The sequence below is a fragment of the Plectropomus leopardus genome, chromosome 3 (genome assembly GCF_008729295.1).
Source record: "Plectropomus leopardus isolate mb chromosome 3, YSFRI_Pleo_2.0, whole genome shotgun sequence".
Classification (NCBI taxonomy): Eukaryota; Metazoa; Chordata; class Actinopteri; order Perciformes; family Serranidae; genus Plectropomus; species Plectropomus leopardus.
This window is the reverse complement of record NC_056465.1, coordinates 27,548,372-27,572,217: the sequence shown is the minus strand read 5'-3', so window position 1 is coordinate 27,572,217 and position 23,846 is coordinate 27,548,372. Positions and strand designations below refer to the sequence as shown.

Genomic DNA, 23,846 nt, shown 5'->3' with positions numbered 1-23,846 from the left:
TGTAATTATTGTCTTATTTATTCATCAGGTCCAGGTTCTAGTTAACTACAAAAAATTAGCTGAATCCTGCACATCTGTGAATGTTTTCTTTCTAGGATGGGCGGTGCTCTGTATAGCATTGACAGCATGCCAGACCTCAGGAAGAGGAAAGCTATGCCTCTCGTCCGAGATCTGGTGAGTTTCTGCACTAATCTCTTTATATTCCCCTGACTAAGAGTCTCACATCTCCCCAGTCCATCTATCACTCCGCTCAGCAGCGGAAACCCTCATCCACCAATCCTCCCGTTATTTTGTCTGATTCTCTGCTGTTCTTTCTCATCTTATTCTCTTTACCTCATTGTTCTTATTCATTTCTCGCTATTTTTTACTTCCCTTCCTCACAGTCTTTTAGCCCACTGCACTACATTCACTCTGCAAACAGCCTGTTTATTTCGCTCCAGTTACAGCCTGAAAGAGCGAGCTGCAGTATTTAGAGGCCACTGGCAAATCCAGAGGTTTCCTCTGACTGACACTGATGATTACTAGATGCTGTCATATAACAGACCCTTCATCACCCCATGCTGCCATCATCCTCATGCCTTTCTGACACTGCCTTATGGATAAGACAGTGAGAAATTGAATCCTTTGAGAGAGCGCTGTAACTCATAAAATTCATACAAATCACTCACTCAGTTCAATCATATACGAAACAATATGAAACGATACGATACGATGTACTTTATCGTCACCGCAGGAAAATTTGTCTCAGATGCTGTGCCCATGAATGTCTTCACAGTCACAATAAAACAATAAAACAAACTACATATGAACAAAACAGCACCAAATCACAACAATAAATTGCACATAGTTCAGATTGCACATACAAAATATTGCACATAATACCTATTGCACACTTCATCGTTAAAACATCGTGGAACTATTGCACAATCTCTGCAGCCTTTAGCAGCATTGTTTAAAAGCTTTATAGAGGTAGGAACAAATGAGTTTTTAAAACAGCTGAGTTCGAAGGGGGAACTCTTCGTACTATTTCACTACCTGAACAGCATTATCAGTTTATTACTTTAGCCAAAATGACAAGAGGCTCTGATTTTTCTAGCATAGATGTAAGAAATAAATAAATTCAGAATAATACGTTTGAGATCATGTTCAAGATATTGAGAAAGACAAATATAAGAAATCTTAATGAAATAGTTTTACATTTTGGTGTTTCCTTTGGATGCTTTCTTACTGAGAGTTAGAGGAGATGATTGACTGATAAAGCAGCCACATGTGGAAACAAGGGAAGCAGCTGCCACTCTATCTTGTCTTCCAAACCAACTTGTCATTTTTATACTTTGGTTCAGCAGCAGAGCAAGATGTAATTATTCAGAGCTCAGCCCAAACCTTGGGGAGTCTGGGGACATGCTCCCACTGGGAGTTTTTTTCCCTCTTTACGGCAGCTATGTGCAATATTTATAAAGCCGTTTGAGATAATAGAATTCATAAAAATATGTAAAATATTTGGGAAAAATATTACAGTTAACAAGGGGGAAAAATCATCCCGTAGAGACCCGTCTTCCTCATTCCAAAAACATAGTGCAACAAATGTTGAAGATGACTAATTTTCACCGCTGCAACTTAAAAAGAGGCAAAGACTGTTTGATGTTACTATTTTTAAGTTACATAACTGAGTGGAATTTGGCAGATATCTTATACCCTGAACCTTTAAGTACAGCACTTGAGCAAATGTACTTAGTTACAATCCACCACTGAAACACCTGCTCTGGAGAGGAGGCAAGTTGAACCAAAGGCAGCCTGGAAATAGGTCAGCTCCCCTAATAGTTGCCACGAACGCTCAGTCTGTCATTTTCCCAAACACACTAGATCCAGGCGTTACCACACACACGTAATTAGCTGTCTTTATTAATAAAGCTTGCTGTCACAAAGCGTCTGAGCACTGGCAGACATTCACAGGCAGGTGCACTGGTGTTTCTCATTTTCTCTCTGTCTCTTGCTTTCATGCACGCACATTCTCAACTTATCAATGTGAAAGGTAATTGATCGGACAGGGTGGGGTCCGGCTTAATGAGCAGTGATGGCAAGCTCTGTCTGCAGCTGTGACTTCATAACCCTTAAAGGTCCAGTGTCTAGGATTTAGTGGCATCTAGCGGTAAGCTTGCAGATTGTTGAAAACATAAAGAGAACGTGAATGGCCCTAATTTATCCTTAGGGACTTTTTAGCACATTTTACACGCTCTTCATTCGTCATTTTTTGATAACTTTGGCAGTTTTCATGCATATTGAATACATTTCTGGGTGTCATTCTGGGCTTTTGCCATCTTTTACCATATTTGGCATATGGATAAAAACATAGTCGCAATATGACAAAAACCTGCTATTTAAAGGGTTAAAAAAAAGAAAAATCATGAATATTTGATATTTATGATTAGGACTGATGTTAAAGAATAAACTCAATGAAATCAGAAAATCATATTCTAATATTTTTTATAGCCTTTTTTGTGTGCAGAGCAGCTTGTCTGTTTGGCATGTCGGCGATGGACTGCTCATTCTAGGACAACAAAAACACAATTGTTCTGTTTTCTGGTGATTATAAGCTAATGAAAACATATTTATGATAATTATAGATCGTTTCTGCCAGTGACTGCCCTGAAATCCTACACACAGGACCTTTAAAGTCTCCACATAGATTCACTGTTTGATTCTCTCCTCATGCGTTTATTGTGGATGCCCCTTCTTGTTTAATCACAATTACAATAAATGCACAGTGAATCCTTTCTCAGCTTTCTTCAGTTTTCTATGAAAATCCCCCTTTTTCCTGCCTTCTAATATTAAATGTCTCCTTTGTTCCTCCCACCTTCCCTGCATTGCCACAGGCTATGGTGAGTACAGCCAACACCATTTGCTTTCAAAAACACTTAGGTTGTAAAGGTATACTAGTTTCCACATCTCACCAGCAAATTGATCGATCTTATGAGAGGAAGCACTTTAAATTCTGCAGCTGTCGCCTCAAGTTTGCTCGCACTATTCAGGGGAGCGTTGCCAGACAGACAGTAATAAGACTGACTCACAGACTGCACTGAGATTGGTCTTGATAAAAGAAATAAGATATTGAGGTGGGAGAGAAACTGACCCCTCCTTTCTCCTGTCACTCAGTCCTTGGTTCAGAACTCCAGGAAGGCAGGCATCACCTCGGCCCTGACGTCCAGCACGCTGCATAACGAAGAACTGGTCAGTGCTCATTTATAGTGTTAATTTAAAATATCCTACATCACGCCTACTCTGCTGACCTTGCACTTATTTCTATTGTGCCCTTGTAGAAGAGTCACGTCTACAAGAAGACCCTCCAGGCCCTAATTTATCCCATCTCCTGCACCACCCCACACAATTTTGAGGTGTGGACAGCCACCACGCCCACCTACTGCTACGAGTGTGAGGGACTGCTGTGGGGTATCGCTCGCCAGGGAATGCGCTGTACCGAATGTGGAGTCAAATGCCACGAGAAGTGCCAAGATCTACTCAATGCTGACTGTCTGCAAAGTAAGTGAATTATCTCCCCTCCTTTTGCATTAAAAAGAGTCTGGCTTAAAATTATGATGGTGTGGTTTAAAGCATGTAACACACAACTTAATACCACTATCATTGTCACTATTTTAAAGGGCGAGTGTACCCCAAAATCAAAAATAGATATTTTTCCTCTCACCTGTAGTGCTACTTTTATCAGTCTAGATTGTTTTGGTGGGTGAGTTTCAGAGTGTTGGAGATATCAGCTGTAAATGTTCTCCTCCTCTCAAATATAATGGAACTAAATGGCACTTAGTTTGAGGTGCTCAAAGCGCCAAAAATATAAATTTGAAAAACTCAACAGTGATGGCTCAATCCAGAAGTCATGGCCCGGTTACTTGAGTAAAATCATCGACAGATCTTACAAATGGTTTTGCTGCGGTTTTTTTTTGTTTGTTTTCGTCTTTTTAGTTGACTGAGTATTTTATTTTGTATACACGCTGTAGATGTTATACAGTTATGTTTTTTTGGTCACATTGATGTCTTATGTGTCCTGTGTTTTATCACTGCTGATTAACCAATTTCCCCACTGGTGACAAATAAAGTTATTGATTGGTTGGCCTTGCTGTAGAAACTATTTTCTTTCAACCAAACGACACCCGTGACCGAGATGTAGTTTAGTTGAAAGAAAATAGTTCCTCCATGAAACTGCTCACAACAAGGTCTATTGATTATCTTGAGTAACTGCGTCATGATTTCTGGAAAATGACATTGAGTTTTTCAAATGTTAAGCATATAGACTAGAAACCAGGGGAAACAGCTATCCAAAGGTTAAAAGAAGAAGTTTTAATTTGTTTTTTGTACAGATTAGTTTCCTTCTGACATGCGAGCATCATGTTTACAGTACAGATATGGGAGTGGTATCAATCATCTAACTCTCGGCAAGAAAGCACATAAGTATATTTCCCAACCTTTTTTTCAACTATTCCTTTAAATATGTTATTACCGCTTGGCCTAAGATTGGCTTCTCATAACCACTAATACTCTGATATATATATAAGAGCTGAGGCTTTGATGCCACATTGTATTCACATGGTGTTCAGCAAGAAAGGATGCTAAAATATATCATAAAATATTAACAAGAGCTGAACAATCATATCCTGACTTTATGTTTTAGACTTATTGCTGTGTCAGTGCTGCTGTTTTTATTTTATTAATATTAGTAAACTATCCAGTCCATCTATTTCTTTTTATGGCTATTTGTCACTGCCAAGCACAGTGTCCCCCTCCTCCTCTCACTGCTACTGTATTATTTTCCTTGTTTTCTTGAGAGGATATTAAAAGCCATTTGTCTTTTGTTGTCATCCGCCTGTCTTTTCCATCTCTCCTTTACTCAGCATTTTATAGCTCTGCAAATGTGTCCGCCTCTCATTCATGAAATACAGCCAAGATTTTCATAACCTGCACAGTTGTCTTCTTTGCTCTGTTTTGAATTTTTATATAACTCATAGACATGTATCCTTAATGCAGCTTTCTGCTCTGTTATTGTTATCGCTCATGAAGGAATGATAACTGTAAGGACAGCTTTAATAGGATACCACTTCTGTTTGCTTTTACACATCTAATCCTTTCTCAATGTAATTTTCACGCTAACCAGGAGCAGCAGAAAAAAGCTCCAAACACGGTGCAGAGGACCGAACCCAGAACATCATCATGGTTCTTAAAGACCGCATGAAGATCCGCGAGAGGAACAAACCAGAGATCTTCGAACTCATTCAGGAGGTGTTCGCCATCATCAAGGCCACCCACGTCACCCACATGAAGCAGATCAAACAGAGCGTGCTCGACGGCACCTCTAAGTGGTCGGCCAAGATCAGCATCACAGGTGAGAGCGGGATCATATTAGTACAATACAGCAGCTTTGAATGGAGCTGGCCTCCACTGTCAGCATCAAAGTCAGAGGGGACGGCACGTGTCAGGTGTTTGTGTCTATAAAAAGAGACAAGCTGACGTTTGTATGAAGAGAGCACAGGTGGCGTTTGTGGGGCATTAGAGCAGAAGGTCAGATGATTTAACAGGCGTCTGTTTGCATCCAAACACGCGCACGCACACACACACACACACACACACACACACACAGTAGCTGACCAGATTGGCTTTTTTTTCCCCCTTCTTCCTAGTGTTGTGTGCCCAAGGTCTACAAGCCAAGGACAAAACTGGCTCCAGTGATCCTTATGTCACTGTCCAGGTGGGAAAGACCAAAAAGAGGACCAAGACCATCTACGGCAACCTCAACCCTGTCTGGGAGGAGACTTTTAATTTGTGAGTCAGGACCGCTTGGACACATATGTGACATTTTTCTAAGAGTTAAGGCTGCAAATAATGATTATTGCGTTGTCAGTTATTTTTTTTTTTCCAGATAATCAATTTACTCTTAAGTCAATCATATATCAGTTGAAAATGTAAATCACCATCACCAAGATTCTCAATTACTCAGTCCCTTCAGGATTTTGTAGGCTTTTTTTAGGCATTGTTTAACCTACAATGCCTAAATTTATGGTAGCTTTTCTAAAAAAAAATGTGATTCATGTTGCAAAGTTTTTTGACCGTTTTTGCAACAAAATGTATACTACACCATTGTTCCTGCTATTTGTGCAAATAAGTCTGGATGCAACAGCCTCATTTGTGGTGATTTGTCATGTCTGTGTCCACGCATTTTAGCCATTATCTGTTTTGTGGTAGAAAAGTGTTTGCCAATCGATGTGTTTCGTTTGTGCTGCATTTGGTGCAAAACAGTCAACCCCCACTTTCGTGCACAACATCAGGAAATTGCCTTTCATGATCTTTAGCAGTTATGTTTGTTGGTAAATGTGAGATGTTCTTATTGCATATGTCTGCATCTTCACACCAGAAACAAGAAAGTGAGTTTGGTGACTCATGGGATACTACAAATATTAGTCAAAAGTTGCAGTGACAAGGTTGCTCAAAATTCTTGGGGATTGATTAAATTTGTGTTAATTGATGAGATCGCTGAAGGGGCTGATCGGTGAAAGAAAACTAGCAAACTGTCACATTTAAGCAGCTGTTATAATATATTTAGGTTTGTTCATGTTTTTTTGGTTTAGAGTTGTTTTGCTTTCACTGTTGATATTTAATGAGTCATGATAGTAATCCACCTGGTCCTCTTGGCCAGCTGTCAAGGTAACTACTATATTTAATATCTTTTGCTGGCTCTGTGTGTTTTAGTGAATGTCACAACTCCTCAGACCGCATCAAGGTGCGAGTGTGGGATGAGGATGACGACATTAAGTCTCGTGTGAAGCAGAAGTTCAAGCGGGAGTCAGACGACTTCCTTGGTCAAACTATCATCGAGGTCCGCACTCTGAGCGGAGAGATGGATGTCTGGTACAATCTGGGTCAGTCGAATCACACTGTTGAATTTATTTCAACATGCAGTATTGATGCCACCACTTCCTGCTGTGTAGTTCACATTACCTTGCATTTGTATAACTGACTTAACTTCTTTGATTTAGATGTTTTCAGTTCACTAAGTGTGCTGCTGTGTGTCTTTCGCTCTTCACAGACAAGCGAACAGACAAGTCAGCTGTGTCTGGAGCTATCCGGATGCATATTAATGTGGAGATCAAAGGAGAGGAGACAGTTGCCCCCTATCACGTTCAGTACACCTGTTTGCATGAAGTAAGCTCCGTGTTTTGTGTGTTTCAAGAGGGAGAAAGTAGTACTACACATCTAGAGTTGTACAGTGACAGTTCAGGCCCAAAGTCAGAAATGCATATTTTTCTTCTTACCTGTAGTGCTAGATTATTTTGCCGTTTTTTGCCCATTGTTGTAGAGATGTCCGTCTTCTTTTGAATATAATGGAACTCGATGGCACTCAGCTTGTGGTGCCCAATGTGACCCCAAATGCAGTTGAAAAATTCAACAGCAGTGTCTCTTTCCAGAGATCATGACCTGGTTTCTCAAGATAATCCACAGACCTTGTAGTGAGCAGATTCATGCAGGAACTGTTTCCTTTCTAACAAACTACTCCAGATATATCACCACGCAGAGGGAAGTGTGGATCTACTCATGGACGAGAAACTCAAGGTCATCACAGCACGAGATGTAAACATCAAATGTGTCGTCTTTGGCTGAACTGTAACATTAGCTAGCTTAGTGGTACTAGGTCAGATGCACACTTCCTTTCTTGGCATGGGTAGTTTAATGGAAAGAAAATAGACATGAAACTGCTCAGAACAAATTCTGTGGATTATCTTGAGTAACCGGGTCATGATTTCTGGAATGTTGAATGTTTGGGTTTTTTTTTTTTTGCAGTGTTTTGAGCACCACAAGTTGAGTGAACTGTGTTTTAATTTTTTTTAAATGTTACAAGGGAGTTTTTGCTTTTTATTAATGCATTGCTATCGTTACTTGGGGTTTCTAGGACTTTTTCTACTACTGTGTTTGTCTGTGCATCTGTGAGTATCTCTGTCTAAAGTCATCCTTATGAGCCATGATGCCAAACAGGTTAAGTTTCTCGACTGATGTTCAGATCCATTCCAAACGAAACTTAAGTTAATACGCCGTGAAGTTTGCTTTGCTCTCACAACATAAAGATCACTTCCAATAGCAAAGACATCAGACACATTTCCAGTCTGGCTCTGCTTGGAGGACTCTGCTGATTGATTACAGCCCAATCACAAGCTTGTGTGAAGTCATTACTCGGCCCATTACTCAGCAGAGCTCAACCTTAACTGACAAATGGCCGCTGTTATTGCTGCACATAAGTGGTCATAAACCACGCAGCCGACTTTTTACAGCAGCGTAACTCTTTATGGTTGAGTAGTGAGGCCAGCACCTTGTGTTGTTGTTTAATGGATATTTATGTTGCACAGTCATTTATAGATAAACAGATCATAGGTCTGCTTTGTTTTTGCACAATATAACAGAATCTAGGATTACAACTGAAGGATGTGCTGATAAAGCGACAGTCTCTATTTTTGATATTTATCTTTTTGTTTCCGTCCTATTCTCTATTTTCTCTCTTTCTCCTTTTTTATATATGAGTCCTTCAATTCTCCCTCTAACTTGTTTCCTATTTTCCTTTTTGTAGAACCTGTTTCACTATGTGACAGATATCCAAAACAACGGTGTAGTGAAGATCCCTGATGCAAAAGGGGATGATGCATGGAAGGTCTACTTTGAGGAGACTCCCCAGGAGATTGTAGATGAGTTTGCCATGCGCTATGGAGTGGAGTCCATCTATCAGGCCATGACGTATGTTACTGTCTGAAAGCTTGACTTCAGAATATGACTATTTAAAAAAAAAAAAAAGACATTGTGTGCATTGCTGGTAGTTTTAATGAAATGTCTCTCTGTATTCTTTCAGCCACTTTGCCTGCCTGTCATCTAAGTACATGTGCCCAGGTGTACCTGCAGTGATGAGTACCCTACTGGCTAACATCAATGCCTACTACGCTCACACCACGCAGGCGACAAACAACGTCTCTGCCTCCGACCGCTTTGCTGCTTCTAACTTTGGGGTGAGTCACTGAACAAGTATTCAGCAAACATAAATGCATGCAACAGTTATATCAACTAAATACAACAATAAGGCTTGTACAAAAACATCAAAATTTCTTGCTTTGCAAACAAAAGCCAACAATTTCTATTAGTTTTTATGTAATTTTTTTTTCAATAATAATTTCTTTTTTTGTGCCTCCATGCCAGAAAGTGTTGTCAGGTTGTCTGTCCTTACCTCTGTCCCTTTTTCATGAACACAATACCTCAAAAACACCTTGAAAGAATTTCTTCAAATTTGGCACAAACTTCCATTTAGACTCAGTGGTGACTGGATTAGATTTTCGTGGTCAAAAGTCAAGGTCACTGTGATCTCATCTATCTAATTTTGGAGAATGCAATATCTTAAGAAGGCCCTGGAGGAATTTCCTTAAATCCATCACAAACGTCCACTTGGATTCAACAATGCTCTGATTATATTTTAGTGGTCAAAGGTCAAGGTCAAGGTCACCGTGACCTCATCCATCTCATTTTCATGAGCATGATGTCCAAGAAGACCTGGGGCAAGTCCTTCAAATTTGGTGCAAATATCCACTTGGACTCCTCAATTAACTGATTAACTGGTCAAATGTCAAATAACAATAACTTTGTCCGTCTCATTTTTGTGAGTGCAATATCTCAAGAAAGCCTTGAGGTAATTTCCTCAAATTTGACACAAATGTCCACTTGGATTTAACTATGAACTATAAACTGAATTGATTTTAGTGGTCAAAAGTCAAGTTCACTGTCAGCTTGCATTGGTCTCATTCTTTTGAAAGCAATATTCCCCTTTAATTAGGCACAAACGTCCACTTTGACTTTTTGATATACTGATTAGAGTTTGGTCGTCAAAGGTCAAGGTCACTTTAACCTCACCAAACATGTTTTTGTCTGTAACTCAATAACTCATACACTAGTTATGACAAAATTTCACACTATTGTCAAATGTAATACGTGACGAAGTGATGACACTTTTGGTCATTATTCAACACCATATCTCAGGAATAGAAGGGGAGACATTTAGTCAGATACTGTATCAATGACACTAATCTTCGGTGTCCACCTAAAACTGTGCTGATTGTACAGATCTTCTGTGCTCCTGGGTGGAAGATGCATATTCATAAACATTCATGTTTTAGATTATCTAGCTTCTTTGCAGAAATATTTATATTTTAAGCACTGTCAATAGCCATGGCTACATATGAGTCTGGACAGATATTGATGTCAAATGCAACTTGATTGGTTTGCGGAGGCCTACGACTAGTTGCTGCATGCTCATTTGTTATCCTGGTGCTCATGGGTCTTTATGTTTTTAAGCAGTGTGATTTGTGTGCTATATGTTTTTTAATGTTAAAATCTGTGTTGTGGTTCCCACAGAAAGAGCGATTTGTCAAACTTCTAGACCAGCTTCACAACTCTCTGAGGATTGACCTGTCCATGTATCGTGTAAGATTTCTCTCCATCGTGTTGTTTGCACTCATACATTAACCACTAATAGTGGCTGAATAGTCAAACTGCATAGTAGAACATTAACCCACACCCCTTCTTTCTCTCCACTGTACTCCTTTGCTTTTCTCATCCTCATCTTTCTCTTTGTGAGAAAAACAAAGTTGGATGTGTTAATTAGATTGACAGCTCCTTTGAAACATGCACAGACACATTCAGGAAACACTGCACACCCACACAGTAATAAGTGTTGCCTATGCTGCATCGTGCCACACAAAACACACAGTGGACAAAGATGGATGTGATGCCTTTTGTTGTGTTGTGCCTCACTGTATTTTTGTTTTTTCCGTCTGACTGCAGAACAACTTCCCTGCCAGCAGTCCCGAAAGGCTGCAGGACCTCAAGTCCACAGTGGACCTCCTCACCAGTATCACCTTCTTCAGAATGAAGGTACCGTCACTTCCTCTGTCAAAGCCTATCTGATTTTCATCCGTATTTTATGAACTCAGTCAATTTCTTTTTACTCTGATTTGATTTATTTTTCTTTGCAAACAAGATCATTCTGAAATGCCATAGTTTGCTGAATTAATTTTGTTGCATTTCTACTTTACCAGTCTCTCTCTGATTTTGTGTGTGTGTGTGTATCCAGGTCCAAGAGCTTCAGTCTCCACCCAGAGCCAGTCAGGTAGTGAAGGATTGTGTGAAAGCCTGTCTCAACTCCACCTACGAGTACATCTTTAATAACTGTCACGAGCTGTACAGCCGCGAGTATCAGACAGACCCGGTAAGAAGAAGCTATTTATTCAATATCTGTGTAGGCGTGACTGAATGTCTCTTTCTCTGTCTTCCTCTCAAAATGTGCAAATTCCAGTTTACTTTTTTTTTGCATGACTGTAATTGTCAGTTGACAAAGGTCATTTCAAATTTAATATGTGCTTATTCAAGTATCAACATGTTTTTTATATGCATTTCCATTTGCACATTTATCTGTTTTAAATTCAAGAGTTTGGGTTTCTGAGTTTTTAATTTTTATACTGTAAATTTATAATCTGGAAAGCAGTGTGTGCTTATGCTTGAAAAGTCTTATATTATAAAAATAAAAATAATAATAATAAAAACTCTTTGACTTTAAACTTAACAAGCTTAATAAAGTAAGACAAAAAGACAAAAAGTCAACCAAAATAAGAGGAAAAAAATCTAGTCAAACACATAAGGATAGCCTATAAAACTGAAATTATGAACGTGTCCCACTCTCTCTCCATCTCTTCCTCCTCTGTCGTAGATGTCCATTGATTGATGTACTTTTCTTTTTCTTTGGCTGTAATTTGGTTCACAGTCTCCGAGGGAAGCAGCAACATAAATCACTGCCAAACTCCAAAGTCACTGAAAGTGTTGATTTACTAATCATTTAAAAACTGGTCAGCAGTTTTCGTTATAATCATTAAAAGGAGGAATTTATATGATATCTTCTTTGCTTTATGTCTGTATTGCCAGTGTTGTGTAAAATGTGTTTTGTGCGTGCTTGCATGTGTTGTGCATCTATGTGTGTGGTGAGTCCCCATTATCCTCTCAGTCTGGGCAGGGCCCGGCTCTCCCATCCATCACTCCTGCATCGGATTTCAACTGTTATTTCTAGAACTTGCTTTGAGTCCTCATTAAAGCGCCAGCTTCCATTCAGACTCCCCCATGAATTTCAAATAAGCATTTTTCCCTTTGAATAAAACATTTCATCCTGAGGGACGTTGCTATATTTTGTTGAAATCTCTGCAAGATCGTTCTTCACTCTTCAACCCCCGCGGTGCTCGGCTCAGTCTTTTTTGTCTATCAGCACAACTTCAGCTATTTCAAAGAAGTTGCCCAGACAGTTGATATTCTGAGTGTTTAAAGTTGTTTGAGCAGCAAATGTTAAATATGTATAAGTTGTTGAATTTACAACTTAGTCAAGATTTCCCTCCAAAACATCTCTCTCTCTCTCAATCAAAAACACCCTTAGTAAAATTCACATTAACCCAGATTGGCCCCTTGGTTATCTTATCCAGTGTTCATGATCATGTTCATGGAATTTCTTAAAAAGTTATGAAATCACAATACCAGTATTTCAGGGCTGGAAATGCTTTAAATTTAACATAATATTTTGGAAAAGTTTTGAATATACATCTTGCCTGCTGTTAAAAATATTTTCATAAACATCCCCAAACATGGCTGATGTTACTAAATTAATATATAGTGCTGCATTGTGTGACCATTAAAACATCACCAGTATCAAATCACTGGCATCACCAAAGCTGCGCCCCCTTTTTTGGGGAAAGAGACAGTCATATAAGGAGAGAAACAGGATTGTGCAAAAAAAAAAAAATAAATAAAAAGCTGTTTTGCAGGGGGTTAACTAAGGCTTTCACACTGAGATTTGAGCCACATGAGATACTGAATCTTCATTGTCAGTGTAGTAAATGGCTTAATGATGCTGTTGACAGCTACTACTGATGGATCCAGCTTGAGTGGGAGGCTGCTGCAGTACAGTCACGCAGTGTAGCCGCAGCAGAACGTCATCTCCAGCTAAAGCCTTAGCTTATACATCAAACAGTCAGCTATTAACAGGTTGGTTATTCACTCGAAGGCCTTTCAAAACGAGCTGTTCGGACTGCACTGATGATGTGGTGAAATACATCCCAGACCACTTTGGCAAGTGTTTTGAGTATTTAGATCAGAAATGAATCTTGGTGGCCATTTATACATGCATTTAGCGCTACCCAGTTGTGATCAGATCACACAAATGCACGTTATTGCCAAGTCACTGTTTGTGTGTGTGTGTCACTGCTTTTCCAGGCCAAACAGGGTGCTGTGCCTCCCGAGGAGCAGGGACCCAGCATCAAGAATCTGGACTTTTGGTCCAAACTCATCACACTTATCGTCTCCATTATCGAGGAGGACAAGAACTCCTACACTCCCTGCCTAAACCAGTAAGTGTCTGTGCCACTCCAATATGTTTTCCCCTTTTCTCCACAGTTTCTCTTGGGCTTTTATCTGCTCGCTCAGTTTCATATTACCTCTTTCTCTAAGTGCACATACAGTAAGCCTTTCTCTTTCTCTCCTCCATCAAGATTTCCCCAGGAGCTCAACGTGGGTAAAATCAGCGCTGAAGTGATGTGGAACCTGTTTGCTCAGGATATGAAGTATGCAATGGAGGGTGAGTGCAAGTTAATAATACACTGAACCTCTGAACTGACCGAGCCTTGTCAAAGCACTTGTTAGAGAAATGTAGCCGTTATATTCGATGTTGTGGTTCAGGCACTAATGACCGAGTACATGCAGACATGCAGAACAGTATGAAGGAGTTTAGCTGTGATGGTATACAAAGAGTTGTTTTTATTGGTTTAGTTGTAAACATGGTAACGCTAGAATGTTTTAATTGCCATTTGACTGAACTTTTCTCAATTTGGATGAAACTTGGGAGGAATGTTTCAGACGGAGGGTCAATGAACATCCTAATATGTGGCAAGCAACAACAGCCAAAAGTTTTGCACAACTTTTATTCTTAAGCATGTGTGTCTGATTTTGTGACAATTTAGCAAATGGATTGGGATATCAGCTTGTTAGTCTTAATGGCGTTCCTTATATCATAAAGGGTAACTCTGGTATTTTTCAACCTGGACTCTATTTTCCTACGTTTTTGTATCGAAGCAACTAATGGGTCAGTCTAGTTTGTGCACCATCAAATATATATGTATACATATCAGCAGAAATCAGCATTTTGTTTGATACTGATATTTAATTTCAAAAGTCAAAAAGGTTTTTGTAATTATTGTTTTGTTTCTGTCAACTCTGTCAGTAAAGTGTGTTTTATGATGAGTTTATATTACTGTTTATTTTTATAGAGTCTGGTAGGTTTGGTGATAGCAATGTCTGGGCTGATTTTGGTTAAACCAAAATGTCTTGCTCTTTAATAAAAAGCTCTATATCTGTAGACATCCTGTTTATAATGTTTCCAAAAACTTAGGATAACAATCTGAGACTGGCAAAAACAAGCACTTTATTACACACGTGCTATGAAGGATTACTTTGCAGCCTGTTTCGTGATTGCCGACTGGATGAGTTTCAAAAATTGATGTTTCTATTAATCACTTAGACACAAAACATTGGAAAAATTGTTAATTACCCTTTAAGCTTAAGATTTAAGGTTACAAAATTGATCCTAAATGTCCCTGTCTACAGACAAAGTTTGGTTTTGATAAAAACTTGTGAAAAGGGTTTGTCAAATTATGCAAAGCCTGATAAGTCATACAATATTCAAATCTAATATTTGATTGCTTTAATGAGGTTGGATATGATTGGTCCTCTATTTTTAATACTGACAACCTTTGTCCTGACATACTTGTAATTAAACCGTTAATAATTCATCGAGTCTGTGCCGAGGTGTAGTAGACTTTGCGTTAATGTCTCTGTATACACAATAGATCTGTGGAAACTGCAAGTAGCTTAAACAGTGGGAGAAAAAATGTGCTTTTTACTCAGCATGCATTTCTTTCTTTGTCCCAGAACATGAAAAAAATCGCTTGTGCAAGAGTGCAGATTACATGAACCTGCACTTCAAAGTTAAGTGGCTGTACAACGAGTACTGCAAAGACCTGCCCTTCTTCAAGAGCAGAGTGCCTGAATATCCTGCGTGAGTGGCTACTCGTCAAGTTTTACTGAAAATAGAAAGTAAAAATTAAGCAACAGAAATCCTCATCTTGTTTGATGCAAACATATTTTTCATTTTTCACAGGTGGTTTGAGCCATTTGTCATTCAGTGGCTGGATGAAAACGAGGAAGTTTCACGGGACTTTCTGCATGGTGCTTTGGAGAGAGACAAAAAAGACGGGGTAAGAGTTTCTAGCTCTTCTTATCTTCCCTTCACTCCTCTGGAAGCGCTGAGTCACTGTTGTTGTTCAGGCAGAATTACTGTAATCCATCCTTTGTACTTCCTCTGTCACACTCAAAAGTTATCAGCCAAAGTTTCATCCTCCCTCCAGCTCTGCCACCCACACGTCCCCGTGCCTCTCCTGCCCTCTTCAAAGCCAACAATAGCAGCATGGACACAGCAGCACAAACACAGATTCAAAGCAGAGTGTGTGTTTGGGCTAAGAGGATGTTTCAGTCAAAGTGCTTTGTTCTGTAAAGTGACTCTTTGGAAGTTTAAAGAAGCGTGGTCGATACGTGCATGTACTTAAGGAGCGAGACTACTCTGTGACAGCAGGATATTGTGAATTAATGACCCTTTTTCAGAGTTTTGACGGCAGGAAAGCCGCCTTCACCTCATTATCCAGACTCCCCAGAGGAGCACCTACGCATTCACCTTTAGCCAATTAGGGACAAGGCACCAGCCAGCAGCCAATTACAGCGAGACAGACAAGAGCTCCCACCTGTCACTGGATGGCTGTCTGACTGGCTGTTCGGCTCTAGGTAGACTGAATCACAGCATATGTGATAAAGCGTCCAGTTTAAAATAGCGTCTAATGGTCCATCTATATGGTCTTAGGCCCAGAGGTCACTCCCTCGAATCCCATCTTCTCACCTGCTACTCATTCCTAATCACTTATGCCTCTTCGCCCATTATTTTCTTCCCAGTTGTTAATCTTCTTGCACATTTTTTTCTGCCCCACAGTTCCAGGTCACATCAGAACATGCTCTGTTTTCCTGTTCGGTGGTGGACGTGTTTTCCCAGCTCAACCAGAGCTTCGAGATCATCAGGAAGCTAGAGTGTCCAGATCCGCAGATCGTAGGACACTACATGAAGCGATTTGCAAAGGTAAATTCAGTTCATTTTGAAATCATACCTTTACAAAATCAATGTACAACAAAGGGGTTTTAAGATCTAGTTTTAAATACAGCCTGTTGGTCTTTCTTTTTTTGTTCCCTTCAGACCATCAGCAACGTGCTCCTTTCTTACGCTGATATCATCTCCAGGTTGTTTGCCAACTATGTCACCATGGAGAAAGTGGTGAGCGGTCGAAGACTTGACAAATTAGAGAGGGTGGTTATATGTACATCTCATATGAGCAAGGTTATCAAAAACCAGTGTACACGAGGAAAAAAGTAATGCCTACATACTCATTTCATGCCACACAAGTTTAATAGACACAATGTTTTGATCCTACTTAGATCTTCATCAGGTCAAAATGTTTGAAAAGATGAGACCAAACCTATATTTACACATAATGCACAGCAAATAGGCTGACTCTGTTTTTTTTTAAACACTCAGGGTAGTAAAAGTATTAACAATCAACAATTCAATACATTACACAGGAAAAACACAGTACATAGGGGGAGAAAAACAGTGATGTCGAGGCCAAATTGCAAAACTTCAGATATATCTCTTATTGATTTAAAAACATTAAAACAAGATTCTTTATATCAAATTCATATTTATATCCAAATACTTTATATTCATACAGTTAGTGTGCATTATGTATAAATCTAGGTGTGATTTCACCTTTTCGGACATTTAGACCTGATGAAGATCCAAGTAGGACCGAAAAGTTCTCTTCATTAAAAGACTTGACAAACTCATGGATTTTCAAGTGTCAGTCATGTCTGTTCCTAAAAAAAAAAGAATAAAATATACTTTAGTTTTGATTTAACACTGATTTTGGTTGCATCATAAATAAAACTGTCGTGTATTAGTGGTTATTGTATGAACAGTTTTCTTTAAGTCCTCTTTCTTTCTGTCCTCAGCCCTGCATCCTGATCAACAACATCCAACAGCTGAGAGTTCAGCTGGAGAAGATGTTTGAAGCCATGGGTGGAAAAGATGTGAGTGACTCTCTTTTTATTGTTTTTTTTCTGTCTTCTCATAACTTTCAACTCCAGACTGGTATTATTCACCAACTTCAAGTTTTTTTCGTTTTATTGTTTTGTTTTTTTTTCTTTTTTACTGGTATTTAAAGTCACACAAAGAATGTAATATATCAAAAATTCAGTTGGACAATCACAATATATGTCAGTCACTCCAATCAGCTCTGTGTTCATTTCTATGTATGTACTTCAGCTATGTGTGGAGGCCAGCGATATCCTGAAAGACCTGCAGGTTAAGCTCAACAATGTCATGGATGATCTCAGCAGGGTTTTTGCTGTCAGGTAAAAACACACATACACAACACTCACACACAAAGTTATTCACATGAGACCAACTTTAATGTGATATATATTTAGACAGACCAACTGCAGGCTTGGTTAAAAGCCTCCTTTACTTCTCTGCAGTTTCCAGCCTCACATCGAGGAGAATGTGAAGCAGATGGGAGACATCTTGGCTCAGGTGAAGGGGACCTCGAATGTGGGAAATGCCAGCAGCGTGGCCCAGGATGCTGACAACGTCTTGCAGCCCATCATGGAGTTCCTGGACAGCAAGTGAGGCAGTCTGCCATTTTAGAGAAGTCTAAGACTCTTTCACACATGCAGTCTATCTATGAAATGTTCAGGAGCATGTCCTGCATGGGTCATGAGTGAACAAGTGTAGGGATTGATATTCAATCTGCACTGCCAATTTCCTTTTAACGTTTTAGGAAAACAGCTGGTAAGTGAACCAATCACAAGGCTCTGCTAATGACTTATTTAAATCCATAACTTCTTCATGGTTAATAATGAAAAAACATTACTTTTCCGGCAAACTTGTTGAATATTAAAAACATACGAAGAATATAACAACAAGCCTGTGGCGTTATGCTCCAGAAAACAATAAAGCGCCTTTTTCACTGCACAAAAAAACCTGCAAGCACCTGCTAACATCTGTTTTTTAATATAATGGGACCAATAACAATCTGCATTCAAACCGACATCAAATGGTTGCGGTAGTCATGAGCGATATATTCAGCACCTCCGCCATCAGACAGCACTGATGGAAGCAAAAGATATGGGTGAATGTGACACACCAAAAAAAAACAAAAAAAGGCACACACACAAAAAAAAGGCATACTCATCTGCTGCAGATCCTGTACACAGTTCTGGTCTACTGGCAATGGAAATGGAGTCTATAGCCTATTATTTGCTGGGTTACGCATGTTCAAAAAACCCACGTGCACATGCTTATTTTGATAGAAAAGGGGTATAGCATATGTTTTCGCCACATGCACGTACATCCAGCCTAGTCACATCTTCCTCTACTTGCGTAGAGTTTTATGGCAGTTGGCACCTGTGAGTGTTACGTTACCTGCATCTCCTGGACTGTCCCCTGCCCCATCTGTTCTGGCATTGCAATTGCATGTGTGAAAAGGCACAAGATGGAAATGTTCCTCAATGTATAGAGCATGTATGAATAATGAAAATTACAAATCATGCACAAAAAGGCATCAGTGAGTTTGCCTGACTTTAGGTGAGTAAAAGCAGTCATGAAATTCCCCTAAATCTGAGCTTTTGTGCTTTTCTGAAGAGTCTTTTTTTGGGGAGGCATCAGGGAATTCAAGCAACCACCCTTTTTTGTTAAAATTTCTCGCTCTCATTATTGTACTTTTTTTTTCTTCAGGAAAACAGCATTTGCCTCCATCTGCTGCTCATTATTCATCACTCCTTCCTGTGTCTCTGTCTCCCTCCTCTCGCCAGCCTGACTTTGTTTGCTAAGATCTGTGAGAAGACGGTGCTGAAACGTGTGTTGAAGGAGCTGTGGAAGCTGGTGATGAACACTATGGAGAAGACCATCGTTCTGCCGCCACTCACAGACCAAACGGTGAGAACAAACAGGCATATGAATGCACATACAGAGGCATACAGTCATGCAAATACACATAATAATGACACAGAGCTACATGTGTTTGCACTCATCACTGACTATGCTGTACATGCAAGAAGTGATTCAGCATTTTTGATGTGGATTAATATGCACACACACACACACACATACACATACACAACTAGCATCTGTTTTCCAGGAAGCTTACTAATTAATTCTAAGTAAGCGTGGCTGTTGCTACGAAGACATACAAATGATTTATCTGATGATGACCATAGCCATAAGGTAGACAGCAGAAAACGATGCACAAAACATGCAACATACATACACCCACACATGCACGAACTTACACACTCCTCCGGCTGCCGAGGCAGCATCAAAAGAAAAAAGAGGAGGAGGAGAATGAGAAAAATACAAAGGCAGACATTTTGTGTGTGTTGTGATTCAAGATGGTCCTTTTATAAGCAAAAGCTACTTTTGCATCACATTTATATGGAATCATATCCACACATTATATTTAGCATCGCCCCCAGTGCCGTCATTCATCCAAACAATCAAGATGAAACCCTTTTTTTGAAAAGTAAAAGCTGAAAAGACAAAAAGGAGTGCACCATATCATTCTAACACCAGCTCATGGCTGCTCTCCAGTATGTCAGCCAACAATTATCTGGAGAGATTTCTGATTTATGAGTAACTCACAACATAGTGGCAGAAAATATTTGCCCAAAGGATCTGGCCCACTTCCAAAAAGAATCAAACATTTTGGAAAGCAGCCTCTTGTTTCTTTTTCATTTTGGATATATGTGTTCTTATTTGTGTTTGGTTATTAACTAAAGAGCCTCATATCACTGTTAATAATTTTCTCGCCAGTTATCAGCACAACTGGTTCAGCCTCAGTGGCCACTGGTCTGCAGTAAGCCCAACTGAGTTTATCTTAGAAATGTCAGTTTCGGCTCATTTTACTTTCGATGGCCCAACACTCATGGACAGGTAACTACCTTAAAAAAAATATGCAAAAATGTAAAAAAAAAAAATATGCAAAATGGCGTGAAATACAAGAGTCATATACTTTTAGTCCAGCGCTCCATTAACTCAGTGAGCTTTAGCAACATACACTGTAAAAAAAAAAAAAATTTTCAACTTAAAAAATACCTTCGATTTTTAAGTTGACTCTATATGAGAAGAAAAGATGAATCATTATGAAATAACCTCAACTTGTCTTCTCAAATCAGTCAAAAAGTAAATTTTTAGGGCAGCCCGGACACTAACTTTTTTAAGTTAAAACAAATTGTTTATTTTTTACAGTGTATTTCATTGTGCTATCCAGTTTAAGGTGATGGAATTTTAATATTTAGTGTTTGAAATATCTTGCCATTTACTTTTTTGTGGCTTTGCTGAAAGCCAGCCGGGCTAGCTGCATTTTATGAGTTCGCCAATTTGTGCCCTGTTATGTCCTGCAAAACCACGCCCATCCGGCCGAAACGCCACTTTTTTTGAGAGTCCTGGGTCAAGACAGCATTATTAGTGTCAATGGCCAAATGAGTGGTGTGAGCATCTGGCTAGCTCCCACCAGACCCCTTTGGTGCCCACGGTGCATTGAGCTAAAAAAGAAGTAGCCCTTCGACTGGAGTGCATGATTGGTCAAAGATATACACTGGGGTTAACTGTTTATCCAGTTCTAAGAAGAGAGGGGAGGCAAAAACATGAGCAGACAGACATTTCTTAGGAGTAAAGTTACTTATTTGCTGGCCCCTACTTGTACTTAATCCAGGCCTCAGACAGGTATCAATTGGTCCATGTCCCTCCAGCCCTGAGGCCCAAACTTGTGTTTATTTAAATGATGTGGGGCTCTTTGCAGCTTGACTGACCCTTCTCTCTGGTTGTTGTTGTTGTTGTGATTACTATTACATCCCGCTCCCACCGCTCTCCCTCCACAGATGATTGTAAGTACAGCACTCCTGCGTGTGTGTCTGTCTGTCCGTCCACGGTGGTTGGTCCTCTGCTATATGTGGCTGCGATCTTCCCCTGTTTTTTACCCGACATCACACCCTCTCCCTCCTCACAGCCTCTCAGACCTGTCCCATTCTGTCTCTACTTCTCCGTCTTCTCCTCTTCTCTCCTCCGAAACTGTCTCTCTGTTGAGAAGACAGAAGCATGGTGCATTCCTGACTGGTTCTGATAGGTACCACACCCCCCTCAGCAATCTCCACCAATCAATGCCCCCCCTCCTCTGCTGTCTCTTCTTCCTGAGCACTCTCCTCAAACAGGAAGTGGTACTCCTCTCTTGCGCCTGGTGTTGCCTTGTTTCTTCTCATGCATTGTGTCCTTTGACTGGGACTCTGGTGGGGGTGACTCTGATCTCTCGGTGGCTTGGTATATGGTGTCCTGCCCCACCCCGTAGCCCCTTTCCCTCCTTCTCTGCCCTCTACTCCCCACTGTCCCCACCTTTTTCCCACCTGTTTGAACTGTGTCCCCACCGCCCACTGTGGGTTTGTTGCTTGCATCTGATCTATTTCAACACTGCAGTCTCCTCTCAGTATACTGTACAACACTGTACTGTATGTCTCTGCAGACCTGTCCTGTTGGTCTGTCCTGGTTTGATTTCATGTTCTGTTGTTTCTATGATGATTATATAATGCTGGTTTTATGTCACTGGTGCTAATGGCTTTTCTTACAAGACGTCATCGGTTTGAGTTGATGTTGGTCAAAAAAGGTGCATTGGGTGTCCTGTGCAGAAGATATCCTTAGTGATGCTCTTCAGTGTTGGATCTGACTCCAATGATCTTTAGGCCACATTCACACTAATATGTTTTTGTTATAAAATGCTAAATTACTGCTACATTTATATCTAGCGTCCACACTACCGTGGAGTTTTGGAAATCTTAAAACAGAAACCTCTGAAAACTCTGCCCAGCCCATTTTAGTTTGAAAACTCTGAGGCTGCATTTAAGTCTGGAAGGACGGAAATGGAGAATTCTGAAAACAATGAGGAAGGCATCCACATTCACCCGCAGATTGGGCATTATCAAAAACAGCCTGTCAAGTCAAAACGTTATAGATCGGTCTACATACAGTTTTTGCAATTGCCATGGCGTCGTCTGATGAGAGATAACGCCCCATAATTTCTCACTGTATGTGCTCCAAATCTGTTTTCGCTGCCATGACTGCCTTATACCTATGTGGTATTTTCAGTAACACCTCTTTGTTGGGCTTCATTCACAAGCAAAGAAATCTCACACTGTTCTTAATTATTAATCTGATGGAGATTGTTTCTGCTAAATGCTTGTCTGCACAGTGATTGTTTCCTGTTTAAAATGAAAATGTATTGATGTGAATGTAGCCTCAGGACAGTCTTTTACAATCTATGTTGTACTTTAAAGTACACAGGCAAAAAAATGTGGTGCTTTATACAAAGTGATGAGTTTTCTAATTAACAAAACTGATGTGTGATTCCCTGTTAATGCTATCCTCGGTGATTGTTAATTGTTTAACGTCAAGTGTAACCAGTGGTGGAGGAGGCGTTTGGCTCCTTTACTTAAAGCGGAAACAGACAATTTCTTTGCTTTAACTTATCATACCGTAGTAAATGTTGACGGCACAATGTAATGGCTATAGAACAATGACACCTTGGCACTTAGATTGCTTATCAGCTTTACTTTTTACTGTGCAATCCTGTCTGTAACTGGGTCTGTTCCCACAGAAAAAAAAAGGTTTCATTTACGGCACAAGGGATGTGCTTTAATTATTGTGCAAACAAAACAGGAGGAGTGTAGCACTTTGTTTTTCCTGATAGCTATCCCCAGTTACCAAAAATTATCATTTTTTTTATAGTTACTATCCACAGTAGTGAAAATTCAAGTAATAGAACAACCAAAGTAGTTGTGGAAAACAAAAGGCAATGTGTCGTGTGTTGTTGGTAGTTGCTATGGTAATCTAATTGTCTTTGCAACAGCGGTACCAAAAATAATACCACTTGAAAACACAAGTGGGGTGGTTGGCTGTTTCCACTTTAAGTAAAAGAAGCAACACCACATGAAAATAATCCATGACAAGTAAAATCCTGTTCTGAAAATCAAAGTCAAAACTCGAAGTATAGATTAGACAAAAAAAAGGAATCTCTGAGTTTTATATTGACTTCTAATAAAGAAATTGAATTACATTTTTGGAAATACACGTTTTTTTGGGGGTTTTTTTTGCTGAAAATGAGGGGAAACAGCTGGCCTGGCTTACACTTATTCAAAAATCCATTTCTAAACTTCACTAGTCGTATGTTGTTTGTTTAATACACAAACGGAAATGTGAGACTGACTGTGGATTTTGTGAGAGTTACGTGCTGTAACTTTTTCTTGCCGCCCAGCTTTGTGCTCTGCCTTCACTGAGTCTTGTTATAGTTGCAGCGCACAACTCCATAATATCACAACTTGGCCTTTTTAGATTCTGTTTGTGTAAAGGTTAAACTGTTTATTAGTAAGCTAACAGATGAAGGGGCTCAAGCCAAGATAGCTGTTTTCTCTTGTTTCCAGTCTGTATACTAAGCTAATCATGTCCCTGCTCTCGCTCCGTACTTAAAGCACTAATATTTATTCATCTAACTCATCATATTCTCCAAAATGTCACAGTAGCTCTTTTTAATAGATAT

The 23,846-nt window shown here is 39.7% G+C and overlaps 1 protein-coding gene across 1 annotated transcript in view; it reads left to right on the top strand.

Annotated features, from left to right (window-relative positions):
• The window catches only part of unc13a (unc-13 homolog A (C. elegans)), a 61,688-nt gene that overhangs the window by 25,076 nt on the left and 12,766 nt on the right, over window positions 1-23,846 (top strand). Inside the window, exons 14-37 of the mRNA XM_042483638.1 lie at window positions 96-174; window positions 2,874-2,879; window positions 3,154-3,228; window positions 3,318-3,537; window positions 5,159-5,386; window positions 5,682-5,823; window positions 6,748-6,917; window positions 7,085-7,200; window positions 8,615-8,778; window positions 8,891-9,044; window positions 10,438-10,506; window positions 10,867-10,956; window positions 11,156-11,290; window positions 13,333-13,466; window positions 13,608-13,693; window positions 15,043-15,169; window positions 15,272-15,368; window positions 16,151-16,294; window positions 16,409-16,486; window positions 17,221-17,298; window positions 17,534-17,622; window positions 17,746-17,892; window positions 19,081-19,204; window positions 21,145-21,150. Coding sequence (XP_042339572.1) covers window positions 96-174; window positions 2,874-2,879; window positions 3,154-3,228; window positions 3,318-3,537; window positions 5,159-5,386; window positions 5,682-5,823; window positions 6,748-6,917; window positions 7,085-7,200; window positions 8,615-8,778; window positions 8,891-9,044; window positions 10,438-10,506; window positions 10,867-10,956; window positions 11,156-11,290; window positions 13,333-13,466; window positions 13,608-13,693; window positions 15,043-15,169; window positions 15,272-15,368; window positions 16,151-16,294; window positions 16,409-16,486; window positions 17,221-17,298; window positions 17,534-17,622; window positions 17,746-17,892; window positions 19,081-19,204; window positions 21,145-21,150 — 2,758 coding nt within the window. The remainder of the gene's footprint in view (window positions 1-95; window positions 175-2,873; window positions 2,880-3,153; window positions 3,229-3,317; window positions 3,538-5,158; window positions 5,387-5,681; window positions 5,824-6,747; window positions 6,918-7,084; window positions 7,201-8,614; window positions 8,779-8,890; window positions 9,045-10,437; window positions 10,507-10,866; window positions 10,957-11,155; window positions 11,291-13,332; window positions 13,467-13,607; window positions 13,694-15,042; window positions 15,170-15,271; window positions 15,369-16,150; window positions 16,295-16,408; window positions 16,487-17,220; window positions 17,299-17,533; window positions 17,623-17,745; window positions 17,893-19,080; window positions 19,205-21,144; window positions 21,151-23,846) is intronic.